The sequence below is a fragment of the Oncorhynchus gorbuscha genome, linkage group LG01, assembly GCF_021184085.1.
Source record: "Oncorhynchus gorbuscha isolate QuinsamMale2020 ecotype Even-year linkage group LG01, OgorEven_v1.0, whole genome shotgun sequence".
Taxonomy (NCBI): Eukaryota; Metazoa; Chordata; class Actinopteri; order Salmoniformes; family Salmonidae; genus Oncorhynchus; species Oncorhynchus gorbuscha.
The window spans coordinates 91996791-92014257 of record NC_060173.1 but is presented as its reverse complement, the minus strand read 5'-3'; the positions used below and the strand labels follow the sequence as shown (position 1 = coordinate 92014257).

The 17467-nt window shown below is 41.0% G+C and overlaps 1 protein-coding gene across 1 annotated transcript in view; it reads right to left on the bottom strand.

Moving 5' to 3' along the window:
• LOC124045905 (F-box-like/WD repeat-containing protein TBL1X) overlaps positions 1 to 17467 on the bottom strand; it is a 42756-nt gene that overhangs the window by 5993 nt on the left and 19296 nt on the right. The window contains exons 2-8 of the mRNA XM_046365693.1: positions 9806 to 9947; positions 9251 to 9396; positions 8648 to 8867; positions 6947 to 7079; positions 694 to 835; positions 499 to 562; positions 292 to 389 (exon numbers count right to left, since the gene is read on the bottom strand). Coding sequence (XP_046221649.1) covers positions 292 to 389; positions 499 to 562; positions 694 to 835; positions 6947 to 7079; positions 8648 to 8867; positions 9251 to 9396; positions 9806 to 9863 — 861 coding nt within the window. The 5' untranslated portion in view covers positions 9864 to 9947. The remainder of the gene's footprint in view (positions 1 to 291; positions 390 to 498; positions 563 to 693; positions 836 to 6946; positions 7080 to 8647; positions 8868 to 9250; positions 9397 to 9805; positions 9948 to 17467) is intronic.

Sequence of the window (17467 nt, the reverse complement as noted above, 5' to 3'; positions counted from 1 at the left end):
TATGGTAGGCCACTCTGGTAGGACTACATTATGATCAAATAGCCACAGTAGTTTACTTGGTCACTGTTAAAACAGTAAATTACAGCAGGTACAGCCTCAGTGTTCATAGTAAACGTGCACAGAATTTTCACAACGTTCAAGTTAACTCTCATCAGAACTGAAATTTGCTCAGTGCCCAAAGACATTTGAAGGAACCTCGTTGGGCGGTATACAAAAACATTCAGTCAGCATTCTTGAACTAATATTAATTGATTGCTACATGAGTGACATGATGCATTCAATCAAAAATACCTTATCTACACCAGCACTGAGGATACAGTTCCCTTTCTTGTTCCACTTCAGTGCAAATATGGGTCCTTTATGTTGGCCCAAGGTGCTCGCCAGATTACCTGTGAAAGACAAGAGTTTAATGCATCTACACAGATAACAGTATGATTCAGAATGGGCATTGGGCACGGTTGTTTAATTGAATTAAAAAAGCTACAAAACTCAGCATACCATCTTTTGTCCATATCCTTGCAAATCCATCATAGGATCCGGTTGCTAAGAGTGTCCCATCGCTCTGTGGGGTAAAACAGACCTTTAGTGAACTGTCCTCAGTGTAGATGGCTTCTAATGTTCTGTTCCAGACCATTTCAGTCAAGTAAGAATAGATACAGTAGACGTGGATGGAATGGACCACTGAGAACTCACATTCCAGTCTAGTGAGGTGACGTCTTTGTTGCTGGGGACGTCCTGCCCCCCCTCCCTGATGCAGTGTTTGAGCACCAGCTGGGTGGGGCTGCTGTTACTGTTCTCAATAAGGTTCCAGATCCGGGCTGTCGAGTCTCCCGACCTAGACACAAACAGATAGAATATAGAAGAAAAATTAAATACATAGTGTGTGTGCGGCAGTGTGTGTGTGTCGCTCTAGCCTCCCAAGTCCCAGAGAAGTCAACCCAGCACTGACCCAGTCCCTCCCCCTGCCACTCAAAACAAAGAGATGAAAGATCACTTCTTCCTCTATGACAAGCAGTTTCAACATTATTTTACTGTAATAGAGAACTTAACCTTTGTAACGATACTCTTTTTATGTCTTCACTCCGGAAATTTAGAACAGAGCAGACCCTACTCGACGGGAGTATCAATGAACATGATTGTGGCAAATAGATGTTCAGTTTGTTGCGTGCAGCATTGCGGTACCACATACTGCTAGCAGCATTTTAGCCTCAGATGGTTACATGCTAGCTGTCTGTTTTATAAATGTGCCATGAGCATAAAAATTGGCAACTTGTTCTCATTCTGAGAAATAAGCATATTTTTTATCAATGTAGGCCACTTGATTTCAACATCTAAACAAAGTGAACCGGCTGTAGTTCACAAGTTTTAGAGATGGCCAGGAGGGTGTATTCATAACAGTTCAACTGTTCTACAGTACCTTGTTAGCAGGCAAAAATATCCAAGTTGGCTAGACTTGAAATATAAACATTAGCTGGCTACTAATTAGCAGTGGATTCGAGTCTGAAATATTGTTTAAGAGACCTGTGTTAGTTTTCATGGTTTTGGTTATATATTCATAGACAGACTTGAAAAAAAAGCAGGTGAAACTATTTTGATAAAATAATTAGTCGGTCTTATGGTTGAAGGCTTATATTTGGTCTAGGTATTATTTTACAAGCCCCGAATTCATCAGATTATTCCAGACTGTTTGAAATGCAGTGTATTGACTATTAATTTTGTGCAACAAAGCTTATTTTGAGAAAATGTCAAACCATGTTTTATACATACATACACACACACAATATATATTACACACATACAGTATATATACACACAAGATTTTGGACACACCTACTATTTTCTACATTGTAGAATTATAGCAAAGACATCAAACATATGAAAAAACACATATGGAATCATGTAATCAAAAAAGTGTTAAACAAATTAACATGTATTTTATATTTGAGGCTCTTCAAAGTAGCCACCCTTTGCCTTGATGACAACTTTGCACACTTCACATTCTCTCGACCAGCTTCATGAGGTAGTCACCTGGAATGCATTCAATTAACAGGTGTGCCATGTAAAAGTTAATTTGTGGAATTTCTTTCCTTCTTAATGCGTTTGAGCCAATCTGTTGTCTTGTGACAAGGTAGAGGTGGTATACAGAAGATAGCCCTATTTAGTAAAAGACCAAGTCCATATTATGGCAACAGCTCAAATAAGTAACAAAAAAACGACAGTCCCATCATTACTTCAAGACATGAAGGTCAGTCAATCTGGAAAATTTTGAGAACTATGAAAGTTTCTTCAAGTGCAGTCGCAGAAAACATCAAGTGCTATGATGAAACAGGCTCTAATGAGGACTTCCACAGGAAAGGAAGACCCAGAGTAACCTCTGCTGCTAAGGATAAGTTCATTTGAGTTGAGTTAACTGCACCTCAGATGGCAGGCCAAATAAATGCTTCATAGTTCAAGTAACAAACATCTCAACGAGAGGTCGACCGATTATGTGAAATGGTATTCCTGTGGTGAAGTAGAGGCGGACCAAAACGCAGTGTGGTTATATTGATTCATGTTTAATAAAAAAAAGATAAACACGAACACTACAAAACAATAAACGTGGAAAACCAAAAACAGCCCTATCTGGTGCAAAACACAGAGACAGGAACAATCACCCACAAACACACAGTGAAACCCAGGCTACCTAAGTATGATTCTCAATCAGAGACAACTAATGACACCTGCCTCTGATTGAGAACCATACTGGGCCGAAACATAGAAATACCCCAAAACTTAGAAAAACAAACATAGACTGCCCACCCAACTCACACCCTGACCATACTAAAATAAATACAAAACAAAGGAAATAAAGGTCAGAACGTGACATTATGATTTTTCAACGCCGATACCGATTATTGGAGGACCAAAAAAGCCGATACCGATTAATCAGACAATTTTTTTACTGGTAATAATGACAATTACAACAATACTGAATTAACACTTATTTTAACTTAATATAAAACATCATTAAAATCAATTGAGCCTCAAATAAATAATGAAACATGTTCAATGTCGGTTTAAATAATCCAAAAACAAAGTGTTGGAGAAGAAAGTAATATGTGCCATATAAAAATGTGTGCCATGTAAAAAAGCTAACGTTTAAGTTCCTTGCTCAGAATATGAGAAAATATGAAAGTTGGTGGTTCCTTTTAACATGAGCCTTCAATATTCCAAGGTAAGAGGTTTTAGGTTGTAGTTAATATAGTATTTATAGGACTATTTCTCTCTCTGACTATTGGATGTTCTTATAGGCACTATAATATTGCCAGTGTAACAGTATAGCTTCCCCCCTCCTCGCCCCTACCTGGGCTCGAACCAGGAACACATCGACAACAGCCACACTCGAAGCATCGTTACCCATCGCTCAACAAAAGCCGCAGCGCAAGGGGATTAACTACTCCAAATCTAAAAGCGAGTGACGTTTGAAACAGTATTAGCGCACACCCAGCTAACTAGCTAGCCATTTCACATTGGTTACACCAGCCATTAGGCTGATAGGCTTGAAGTCATAAACAGCCCTGTGCTCGCGAAGAGCTGCTGGCAAAACGCACAAAAGTGCTGTTTGAATGAATGATTACGGGCTTGCGCTCAGTCAGATTGCTTTATCAAATCAGACTTAATTATAACACAATAACACACAGAAATACGAGCCTTTGGTCATTAATATGATCGAATCCGGAAACTATCCTTTCGAAAACAAAACGTTTATTATTTCAGTGAAATACGGAACCGTTCGGTATTTTATCTAACGGGTGGCATCCCTAAGTCTAAATATTCTTTTTACATTGCACAAACTTCAATGTATGTCATAATTACGTAAAGTTCTGGCAAATTAGTTCGCAATGAGCCAGGCAGCCCAAACTGTTGCATATACCCTGACTCTGCGTGCAATGAACGCAAGAGAAATGACACAATTTCACCTGGTTAATATTGCCTGCTAAAGTGGAGTAGTAGTTAAAACTAGTGATTATGATTGATTGTTTTTTATAAGATAAGTTTAATGCTAGCTAGCAATTTATCTTGGCTTCTACTGCATTCGCGTAACAGGCAAGCTACTCGTGGAGTGCAATGGTTAGAGCGTTGGACTAGTTAACTGTGCAGTTGCAAGATTGGAACCCCTGAGCTGACAAGGTGAAAATCTGTCGTTCTGCCCCTGAACAAGGCAGTTAACCCACAGTTCCTAGGCAGTCATTGAAAATAAGAATGTGTTCTTAACTGACTTGCCTAGTTAAATAAAAAGTATAAAAATTCAAAAGAAATTACTGATTTCCGATTGTTATGAAAACTTGAAATCTGCCCTAATTAATCAGCCATTCCGATTAATCGGTCGACCTCTAATCTCAACAGCAACTGTTCAGAGGAGACTGAGTGAATCAGGCCTTCGTGGTCGAATTGCTGCAAATTAACCACTACTAAAGGACACCAATAATAAAAAGCGACTTGCTTGGACCAAGAAACACGAGCAATGGACATTAGACCGGTGGAAATCTGTCCTTTGGTCTGATGAGTCCAAATATAAGATTTTTGGTTCCAACCGCCGTGTCTTTGTGAGACGCAGAGTAGGTGAATGGATGACCTCCACATGTGTGGTTTCCACCGCGAAGCATGGCGAAGAAGGTGTGATGGTGTGGGGGTTCTTTGCTGGTGACACTGTCTGTGATTTATTTCAAATTCAAGGCACACTTAACCAGTATGGCTAGCTCAGCATTCTGCAGCGATACGCCATCCCATCAGGGTTGCGCTTAGTGGGACTATAATTTGTTTCTCAACAGGACAATTACCCAACACATCTCCAGGCTGAGTAAGGGCTATTTTACCAATAAGGAGAGTGATGGAGTGCTGCATCAGATGACCTGGCCTCCACAATCACCTGACCTAAATCCAATTGAGATGGTTTGGGATGAGTTGGACTGCAGAGTGAAGGAAAAGCAGTCAACAAGTGCTCAGCATATGTGGGAACTCCTTCAAGACTGTTGGTAAAGCATTCCAGGTGAAGTTGGTTGAGAGAATGCTAAGAGTGTGCAAAGCTGTCATCAAGGCAAAGGGTGGCTACTTTGAAGAATCTTAAATATATTTTGATTTTTTAACACTTCTTTGGTTACTACATGATTCCATATTTGTTTATTTCATAGTTTATGTCTTCACTTATTATTGTACAATGTAGAAAATACAAAAAATAAGGAAACACCCTTGAATGAGAAGGTGTTTCCAAACTTTTGATTGGTAATGTACAGTTGAAGTCGGAAGTTTACATACACTTAGGTTGGAGTCATTAAAACTTGTTTTTCAACCACTCCACAAATTTCTTATTAAACAAACTATAGTTTTGGCATGACACAAGTAATTTTTTCAACAATTGTTTGAAGACATATTATTTCACTTATAATTCACTGTATCACAATTCCAGTGGTCAGAAGTTTGCGTACATTAAGGTGACTGTGCCTTTAAACAGCTTGGAAAATTCCAGAAAATGATGTCATTGCTTTAGAAGCTTCTGATAAGCTAATTGACATCATTTGAGTCAATTGGGGGTGTACCTGTGAATGTATTTCAAGGCCTAATTTCAAACTCAGTGCCTCTTTGCTTGACATCATGGGAAAATCAAAAGAAATCAGCCAAAAAATAATAATTGTAGATTCATCCTTCTGAGCAATTTCCAAACGCCTGAAGATACCACGTTCATCTTTAAAAATAATAGTACGCAAGTATAAACACCATGGGACCACACAGCCGTCATACCGCTCAGGAAGGAGACGCATTCTGTCTCCTAGAGATAAACGTACTTGGTGCGAAAAGTGCAAATCAATCCCAGAACAACTGCAAAGAACCTTGTGAAGATGCTGGAGGAAACAGGTACAAAATTATCTACATCCACAGTAAAACGAGTCCTATATCGACATAACCTGAAAGGCCGCTCAGCAAGGAAGAAGCCACTGCTCCAAAACTGCCATAAAAAAGCCAGACTACAGTTTGCAACTGCACGTGGGGACAAAGATCATACATTTTGGAGAAATGTCCTCTGGTCTGATGAAACAAAAATACAACTGTTTGGCCATAATGACCACCGTTATGTTTGGAGGAAAAAGGGGGAGGCTTGCAAGCCAAAGAACACCATCCCAACCGTTCAAGCACAGGGGTGACAGCATCATGTTGTGGGTGTGCTTTGCTGCAGGAGGGTCTGGAGGAGGGTGCACTTCACAAAATAGATGGCATCATGAGGGAAGTAAAATTATGTGGATATATTGAAGCAACATCTCAATACATCAGTTAAAGTTAAAGCTTGGTCGCAAATGAGTCTTCCAACTGGACAATGACCCCAAGCATACTTCCAAAGTTGTGGAAAAATGGCTTAAGGACAACTAAGTCAAGGTATTGGAGTGGCCATCACAAAGCCCTGACCTCAATCCTATTGAAAATGTGTGGGCAGAACTGAAAAGGCGTGTGCGAGCAAGGAGGCCTACAAACCTGACACCAGCCCTGTCAGAAGGAATGGACCAAAATTCACCCAACTTATAGTGGGAAGATTGTGGAAGGCTACCTGAAACATTTGACCCAAATTAAACAATTTAAAGGCAATGCTACCAAATACTAATTGAGTGTATGTAAACTTCTGGAATGTGATGAAAGAAATAAAAGCTGAAATAAATCATTATCTCTATTATTCTGGCATTTCACATTCTTAAAATAAAGTGGTGATCCTAACTGACCTAAGAGAGGGAATTTTTACTAGAATGAAATGTCAGGAATTGTGAAAAACTGAGTTTAAATGTATTTGGCTAAACTGTATGTAAACTTCCGACAACTGTATATAGATAGTGAATCGCCCATAAATTAGAAGAAAAAATATATTTTTAGGCCATATCGCCCAGCCATACACCCACCCCTGACCCATCCCAGTGAGACTCACCCAGAGGCGAGCAGGTCGCTGACAGGGTTCCAGGCACAGATGAACACCTCTGACTCATGGCCTCGGAGGACCGTGGCCTTGCTAGCTGGGATCTCCACGTCCACATCCATCTCCATGGGCTCACTCTGGTTATCTGTAATCAGATCAAACCCACCCTCTGTTAGACACAACTCCCAGTACCTACTGTACTATTCAGAATATCACATGGAAATGGAACCATATTTTCAGTCTTTCTATTCTAGTGCCATATTCAGCTACAAAAACAAACTATCTATTAAGTGCATTTGTGACAAAAATTTGAGATGTTTAACCTCTCACCTTTCAAAATCATAACCATTCAAGATCAAATCATTTTAATTAGGCTAGTTCTAAAACACTGCCTTCAAAAAGAAGAGTGTGAGATTTTTAAATAACCGTGTTATCTAAGATTTTCAATTACCGCATCAAACATAATTGTTGACCCAAAAGAATCAGAGGGAGCAATCTGTGCGGCGTCAAAGCACAACTATTCGGGGAGATGAATTAAGAGCTAATCCAGTAATCATCTTCGTATCTTGCCAGCAGTATTGATAAAATGTGTTTTTCTTCCAGATATGTTTTTGCTGCAGCGCAATCCTAAGGGGCTGCAGCGCAATCCTAAGGGGCTGCAGCGCAAACCTAAGGGCCTGCAGCGCAAACCTAAGGGCCTGCAGCGCAATCCTAAGCGCAATCCTAAGGGCCTGCAGCGCAATCCTAAGGGGCTGCAGCGGGGGGCTGCAGCGCAAAGGGCCTGCAGCGCAATCCTAAGGGCCTGCAGCGCAATCCTAAGGGCCTGCAGCGCAATCCTAAGGGCCTGCAGCGCAATCCTAAGGGCCTGCAGCGCAATCCTAAGGGCCTGCAGCGCAATCCTAAGGGCCTGCAGCGCAATCCTAAGGGCCTGCAGCGCAACCCTAAGGGCCTGCAGCCTCCCTGTCTGTTCAGACAAGTATGAAAGAAAAATGACATATTTACCTGATTTGTTTGATATTAGTAGTTAGCAATTAATACTTAATAGGAGGAAATTTCTGTCCTGTTGGTGTCTGTGTTTTTATCGACCAGCCTCATTCTTGCAATAATTAAATCGATATTAAATAAAGATGATTGTTTGAAGAAATTACCCAATCTCTCTCAGTACTGAATTTCCATGGCACAAGTAATCATTATTTACAGTAAGTCTTTCCTGATGCTCTGCCACTCACCCACACATTAGACTTTAACTCCAGTGGGATCGGCTGACAAACATCCACAAAATCCGCTTCTCCCTAGTCTAATGCGTCACCTGACCCACACCTCTCTGGTTTCACTGGCTGAACTCTACAAGCATCTGAACAGTTAGGGAGGCACAATAAAAGGTAAATGCAGGCAGGGTCAAATTCACCAACACTCAATGCCATGTCACTAATGACCTCACATTTGGTGAAAACCACACTGTTCTGAAGTAACCCCCCCACACACACACACACACACACACACTTTGTACTAGTGTGCTCACTTAAAGCTGTACTACTGTGCTCAAATAAACCAATGTGATGTTGATCATGCTTGGGTTTGCTGATTTATGGAGATTCAGCTGTCTCACATAGTAAGTATCGAGATAATGTAGGAAAATATTATTTGCTAAGTTACGATATGAAAATACCAGCTAGCAACAGCTAAATGGCTCAGAGAGGAAGTAATTCTTACAGATGGTGTGTGTTCCGTTTTCCTCTCCGTTCACGGTGGCCTCTCCGTTCTTTGTTGCATTAAGTTGGTTGCTAGCGGCAACAACTGCCATGCTGCCGGCCGCCTGTTGCTGGGCTAGCTTGTCGCGGAAGGCCTGCTGCCGCGTCTGTACCACGTCCGGCATCACCGCGTCGATGAGTGACAGAGACTCGATGGGCCGCCCATCAAACACTGTGCCATCCTGCCAACATAACGCCAAACATGCCAGGGTTACACCATATTTCATTAAAGGTGGGATTTAATTTGTTTTCATTTACCAAGTACAATAGTGTATTGATTTTTGTATTTATTTTTGTATTGTTAACAATTTATGATTTTGATCAATTTACTTCACTGTACTTCACTATATTAGTGAAGGCAGTCTTATATAACCTCATTGATTTATATGGAGAGTGTGTATTGTTCTGACAGTGGTAGTCCAAGGTTGTATTCTCTAGGCACCAAACAATAGAAAACAGATTGAAACAGGGAGGAACTATGTGGACTTTTTGCTACGGTGTGCACTAATGAATGTGTCCCAAGGCAGCACTAGACAGCAGCATGGACTGGAGCAGCTGGCCTCACCTCATTGATACTGATCTCTGCCTCCACATACTGGAGGCCTTTCTGCAGGATGGAGATGAGGGCAGCAGGGGGCACTAGTGTTCCATTGATGTTGGACTGGCTGATGTGGCTCTCAATTCCAAAGGTGAACGCTGAGTGGGTGAAACCTGGAAACGAACACACAGAGAACACAGTCAGTACAATGACAACACCAGAGACCCTGCAACACAAACCTCTTACTCCTATACAAACATATCTACACTTTTTATGTCAATGTTATGCTATCAAAAAATACAAGTGAACGCAGACAGCGGAGCGAGTCAATTATCCGTACCAAGTATACTTTTTCAGTGCTATATATTTTGAAATGCCAGAGCTATCATGCGTTTCACCAATGACAGGCTTCAAAGAAAGCCCCAACAAAAGAGTAATAAAATACAGCGGCTAAGAACTCAATAATTCATTCAACCTGTGAAATACAGGTTAGCATGAATGGCATGAGAGACAGACACCGACATACAGGCAGACAGGCACAGACAGACACTGTGTTGCAGGAAGTTTGGCAGTCATACATACCTGACTCCTGAAGATATCTGTAGACCAAGAAGTTAACTTCATCACTGGTTATACTCATCTTAGCCCACCTCGATGGAGGAGGTACTGTATCTTAGCCCACCTCGATGGAGGAGGTACTGTACGTAGTAAAGATGGACTCAGTCTAGGGAAGAGAGAGAGGAAGAGATTGAGTTTTAGATTCATTACACAGCTAGCTACATAATTTCAGAAGACAACAAGCTTCCCAACGAGTGGGACAATGTAGGTTACCATTTTTCTTGGTAGGTCCCCAATCATCATAACCAAATGACTTGACAGCTACCTTGTCATCACATACAGAGATAAAGCAAGAACATAAATGTGTCTCTGTCCATGGTTAGAAGCGCACACACAAAAGAAAACCCAACTAACTCCCTCCATTAGTGTGGGCCCACCGTTTTCCCATTGGCTGCACTTTTCGACCCACTGAGAATGGCAATGACCGGGTCACTTAGCCAGCGAATCCATCTCCACTGCACAGGCCAAGAATTCCCCCATCTCTCTATTGTGACATGACTGCGGCGTCCAATTCCATTAGTGACCTGGCCACTAATCTAGATGGATAGAAGCCTAATAAAGCATTACAGGGCATTGAATGCCTACTGCTGTTATCTAGTAAACTGTAGAGAGCTTAGCACACGGCGTAAGGATAATTACTGGTAAAGTTGGGGGACTTTCGCATCATTCTCTCTTTCTCAGATAACACTTTATTGGCGCCGACGTGAACAGTTCAACTTGGCCTTCTTTCAAAACTACTGGGAGCTGAAGAAAAACAACATAAAAACAGAACCCTTTAGAATCACAGCAATTGAGTTATTGTTCCCACTGATGAGCCTTCAGGCTAATGAGGGCTTCGCTACAATGGAATGATTCATCATTTTACAACAATATATTAATGAATTGGCAGTACACCGTATATTGTGCATTATAGGGAAGGAAATACGAAGGTGAGACTGGGACTTTACTTTTGTAATTGAGAGAGAAAATTCTGAAACTGAAGGTGCAACCAAGTAAACAGTATTTTGTATCAAAGCCCATGTATAGGTTTAAGAGTAGAGCTGAATCTCAAACTGAAGGCAAAGCAGACAGCAAATATTTGCTATACCACACATAATGCAGTCAATACCATGTAGACAACCATACATTGTAAAATGCTTCCTATTCACATTGGCAGCGCCAATCATATTCAACATTTGACCAAAGATTGAAAAACTTGAACCTCTGTACCTCTTCAAAAACTGCCAGTTATCCATCATAAACACCCCCACTAAAACAGTTAAGACTTCCTCGGAGATTAACAATACATTTCAACTTGATCCTAAACCTATCATTTAGAATGCTGAATCATAGCCATTGTTATATTTTGTGCTTTCAGTCTGACTTGAGGGGTAGAACTGGACAAGAGGAACAAGCTTCCTTCCCGACCAGATACAGAGTAGAGCCAGTCAGTAAGAAATGCAGGCCTCTCTAAACCTCCATACCACACCACTCACAGAGCTCAACTCACTCCCAAGAGTCACCCTTTGGTAGCATAGCAACAAGCAGGAACCAGTTGCAAAATACACAGAGAATAGTGTTACCAGTGGGCCCTGTGCCAGCTGGGTCGAAAATGTTACCCAACACGAATAACACACGTCTTTCACCTTGGGATATTCTTTCACATGGACTCTCTGGCTCTATTGCACCGCACAGCAGACATGCAGCGCTCAAATGAAATAACCCCCAATATTGGCTAAGTGTGAAAGTTCACATGAATTTTCCTCCAAAAAAAGAGATGGTGCTATGATTTGTAGCTGGTGTGAGAATCAATCTCACACTGAGACACATTCCCCTTATGGCGTTCCATGAATACATAATCATACCACATGTTATTGAATGAGAACCATTGCTTGATTTAGAGTTTCATAAAACCCAAAATGCAATACATTTAAATATGATCAATAACGTATTATACATTTTTTAAAGTACAACATAAACACCAAAGCTGGAACAAGTCCCATTTTCCCTAGCATTCTAGCTAAGCCAAGCCTTTGTGTGATAGTCTGGGTGGCCTGCAGAGCTCAATGCCAACCCACTAAACTGCTTCTCTTTGGGCTAATTAGATAACAAGCAGGGTCTGGCTAGAAGGGAAGGCATATCTGTATCAAAGCTGTGAGACGCTGCTCCTATGGCCGCCACCCCCACAACAACTGGAAACATAATTATACTGAACAAAAAATAAAACACAACATGCAACAATTTCAAAATGTTTACTGAGTTACAGTTCATGGAAATAAATCCGTCAATTTAAATAAATTAATCGGGCCCTAATATATGGATTTCACATGACTGGGCAGGGACGCAGCCATGGGTGGGCCTAGGAGGGCAATAGGACCACCCACTGGGGAGCCAGGCCCAGCCAATCAGAATTAGTTTTTCCCCAGAAAAGGGCTTTGTTACAGACAGAAATACTTCTCAGCATCCCCCATCCCCCTCCTCAGACAATCCCGAAGTTGAAAAAGCCGGATGTGAAGGTCCTGGGCTGGTGTGGTTACTCGCGGTCTGCGATTGTGAGACCAGTTGGATGTACTGCCAAATTCTCTAAAACAATGTTGGAGGTGGCTTATGGTAGAGAAATTAACATAAAATTATGTTGGGACAGTCCTGCAGTCAACATGCCAATTGCATGCCCCCTCAAAACTTGAGACATCTGCACATTTTAGAGTGTCCTTTTATTGTCCTCAGCACACGGTGCTGAGGACAATGTGTAATGATTATGCCGTTTAATCAGCTTCTTGATATGCCACACCTGTCATGTGGATGGATTGGCGGCAGGGTAGCCTAGTGGTTAGAGTGTTGGACTAGTAACTGGAAGGTTGCAAGTTCATATCCCCGAGCTTGACAATGTACAAATCTGTCGTTCTGCCCCTGAACAGGAAGTTAACCCACTGTTTCTAGGCCGTCATTGAAAATAAGAATTTGTTCTTAACTGACTTGCCTAGTTAAATAAAGGTAAAATAAAATAAAAGTCTTGGCAAAGGGAAATGCTCCTAACAGGGATGTAAACACATTTGTGCACAACATTTGAGAGAAATAATCTTTTTGTGCTTATTTGAAAATGTTATCCGTTGGGTATCATAATTCTATGTAAACTGACTTGAGTATCAGCTATGATACAGTATCATTGGAAGAACATATCTGCAAACCTAAAGTACATCTTTCGGGAAAACAATCTACATAGGCAATTCCAAAGTAATAGAATGAGACTGCAATTTTTCACTTTAAAAGAATGTCAAACAAAAGCCATTGATTGCAAAGTTAAACCAACCATACAACTCTATGCAAACGGACAGCAGCTCTTCGTTGTGCGTCAAGCATAAATTGATTTTATTGATGTATTATATTAAGTTAAAATAAGTGTTCATTCAGTATTGTTGTAATTGTCATTATTCCAAAAACTGTTTTTTAAATCGTCCGATTAATCGGCATTGGCTTTTTTGGTCTTGCAATAATCGGTATCGGTGTTAAAATCATAATCGGTCGACCTCTAATCTGTACTATACAGAAATGTATAATTATTCTCTTCATGGGGATGTGTCCTTAATAGGTACACAAACGTAGACAATTTTAATATCCTCCTTTGCATTTTTAGGTATAATTCTACACTCTGGCTATTATTATTAGGATACCTGGGGTGGCAGGTAGCCTAGTGGTTGGGCCATTAACTGAAAGGTTGCTGGTTCAAATCCCTGAGCTGACAAGGTAAAAATGTATCATTCTGCCTCTGAACAAGGCAGTTAACCCACTGTTCCCCGGTAAGCCATCATTGTAAATAAGAATTTGTTCTTTACTTACATGCCTAGTCAAATAAAGGTTACATTTAAAAACAATAGCAATTTAGTTGGTCCGGTCCATCTGTTTCACAAGTTTGGACATCACAGCACAGCATGTATAACATAGTTCAGTACAGTACAATATAGTAAATTATACTGATAGATGTCTTCTAAGACCCCTTTAACCATATGTGACCCGAAATCAAAGCCTTTGCTTATTTCTAATTTGTAGGATGGAATATGGTTGAAAAATGTATATATGCCTTAATTTCTCAAATATAGACTCTTAGCTTTCATTTTACTCCAAATTTGATGTGCTCCTATGAACTTCACATTAGTGATCATAGGGCTTTTTACATTGGAATTCCCATACGCTTCAGGGCTCTAATACCACATGTAGGATAAGGATTACATTTATCAGCTCATCATAGAACTCTACATCCCACCAATCAAGATTGCTTTCCAATGTTCTCCAAAGAGATTGCATGAGACTGAGTTTATTCCCTCGGGGTGAATGGACATTAAAAGAGAAGTTCACTTTTTTACAACCAAATCTGTATTTTACATGTAACCTACATGTAAGAGAAGTGTCCAGACACTTTGTGGGGATTTCACTTGTTTTTGAGAAACTTACCCCAACCAGCAATTGACTTCATCTTCATTATTCTGCAGTGTGGGGGCTAAAATAACAAATCAACAAAAGCAACAAAAAACAAACAAGCGCTTTGAAAAACAGACACACACTAAATATAGTGATGCAGGTCTTTAGATGTTGTACACGTGAAATTGTGTCATTCCAAACTTTATCCGCAATGTTATATTCCATTTTGTGCGATTTGAGCCATTTCCCCTGCGCAGCTGTACAAGACGGGTGTGTCAGTAAAATATATGGACACCGGGGGATGGTAGGGGACGCCATGTGCGACTGACGTGTTTTCCGTTTGCTCCCGTGGTATTCTTAAAGTTTATGTGAATTCTGCAGCAGAACCGTATTTATTTTCAAATATTAATTTGGCGATCCCTTTCCGTAAAAACCAAGACTACTTTGCTTCCGAATGTCAGCATGTCGACCAAGCATAAAGCCAAAAGCATGACTTTGAGAAAACCCGGCCTACAAGACCCGCCCTCATCACCGCCCTCTACCCGGGGGCGCGGCTTAGCCTGGCGGCACTGAAATTAACAATCTCGAGGCCATCAAACTACTACGCTCTGAGATAGTTGAAATGAAAACACAGGTGGTTGCTACGATTGAGGCCAGAATACAGGAGGTTTCTGATACTTTAAAAGCAGATTTAACCATCCTGCGGAACGAGACTGTGCCAGCAATCACAATACTCAAAACAACAACTGTGTTACACACAACAACGAATGCAGCACTACAGACCTCCGCTACTAATGTCTCCGATTTAACTACATCCCTGGAGGCTGAAGTTAAACGCCAAGCTGCGGATTTGAAAAAGGTGAAGGAGAGCTGTGTGAGTTTAGAGGGATTCTCTCGCCGCAATAATCTGAGACTTGTATCGGTCCCAGAGTCTGCGGAAATGCATCGCGCCACGGACTTCGTTTGAGGGCTGCTGAAGGATGTTCTTGCCTTAGATGAAAAGCCCCTGATTGATCGAGCCCACCCATCACTGCGCCCAAAGCCCCGGGATGGGGAGAGGCCCCGTGACATAATTCTTCGAGTGCACTTTTTTCATGAGAAGATGGAGATCCCGCAATACCACTCTGAGCTTTCAAGGACAGGGCTTTTCCATCTACCAGGACTACTCCCCCACTGTTTCCAGGCAGCGCGCAGCTTTTGGACAGGCCAAACGAGTACTTCGGGACCATCCAAGTGTGAAGCACGGACTGCGATTCCCAGCCCGTTTATGGATATCTCATGAGGGTAAAGACTACACATTTGAATCTCCGGATGAGGCTATGGCCCACATTCAACGTCACATCAAGAAGTCTTGAACATGCTCGCAGTTCAGCAACTGTTGCTTGCGAACTGTGGATAGTAAAGTAACCCACTTGTGGTACAATTATGTTTAGATATAACAGGCTAGTCTTGTATAGTTGGTGAAACTATTCAGGCTTATTTGATGTGATCTAATGTTTTGATCATCTAGTGTGCGTGCCTTATCTCGCTCACCTATTTAGTTTGTTTACACATTGTCTCAGTGACTCAAATATTTTTGGTTATTTGTTTACTGCATCCGTTTGCATTGACCCAGTAAACAGTAAATGTCTCCTGAGGCTACACGGTGTTTGGGGCCTCACTTTAATTTTAAAAGTTTTGAGCGTCATTTATGCCCAGCAAACGTTCAACGTTGTGCACACATAGTGTTTTGGTATTGGTTGTAAGCTGTCTCAGCTTCAACTAGACTACTATTATAATTACTATTATTTTTAATTGTCTTACTACGATTTCCTTACTTCAAATTAGATTTTTGGCTGAGAGCCTTTATACATTTGATTTATTTTCTCTCTCCAATGCCTGTTATAAGACTGGGATTACAATTATAAACATCACCAAGTGGTGCTTTTGTCATTCCGTTTGCACAAGTGATTTGCCTTTTTTTTATTTGAAAAAAAAAATACATACAAATCTTTCTTTTTGCTGCTTGATCCACTAACAAAATGCGACTTTAAAGAGCGGGACTGTGGGTTTAGGTTTAAGACCGCACTCTCACAGACATACTGTGCGAAGAGAACATGTTCTATTTAGGCTTGTACCTCGTTTGGGGAGGTACTGTCTGGTATGGGGGGAGGGGGTGGGGGGGCAGGTTGAATTGTTCAGTTCTAATGTTGTCATTCTGTCTTTTTAGGTTTGTTTTCTGTTTTTTTTCTGTACTTTTTCCAAACATTTACCACCGTACATTATTACTCTAAGACAAGTTATTCTGGGGGTTTTGGGCGCTCATTGCTTTTCCATTCTATGCTCTAATGACAGGGTTGAATAACGGGAATGCCCAGAGGGGCCGAAATAATATGATCAAGTACATTTCTTGGAATACCAAAGGGGTTAACAACCCGGTGAAGCGTAAGAGGGTGTTGACACACTTAAAGGGTTTGAATGCAAATATTGCATTTCTACAAGAGACTCACTTGAGGACTGGTGAGCATTTTAGGATGCGTAAGGACTGGGTTGGTCAAGTGTTCCACTCAAACTTTCATAGTAAATCAAGAGATGCTGCTATTCTGGTTGATAAAGCTACTCCCTTTGTAGCTTCTGAGGTTATTGCTGATCCTAAGGGACGATACGTTATAGTAACCGGTGAACTGTTCTCTACCCCTCTTGTTTTGGCTAGTTTTATGCTCCCAATTGGGATGACACAAGTTTCATTTCTTCCTTTCTGTCTGCTATTCCCAATTTAGATTCTCATTTGTTGATTTTAGGGGGGATTTCAACTGTAAAATGTCCCCAGTTCTTGACAAGACCTCAAAAACAAATACAGGCCCATCTAAATGTGCCCTACTTATTCAATCCTTTCTTCAGAAATATGCTATGTTCCTGGCGTTTCCTACATCCTACAGATAGACAGTATTCCTTTTATTCTCATGTTCATCAAACATACTCCCGGATTGATTACTTATTTTTGGACAAAAAACTTCTGCCTAACCTTCGGCAGTGTACTTACGAGAGTATTGTTATCTCTGACCATTCCCTATTAGTGCTTGAACTAGATTTTCCCCATTTTACTCTCAGATAAGGAGTTTGTCAATTTCATTTCTTCTGAAATCACCTTATTCCTAGAAACTAATTCAACACCAGGTATGTCCTGCTCTACCATATGGGAGTCTCTCAAAGCATACCTACGTGACCAAATTATTTCTTATACAGCCAACC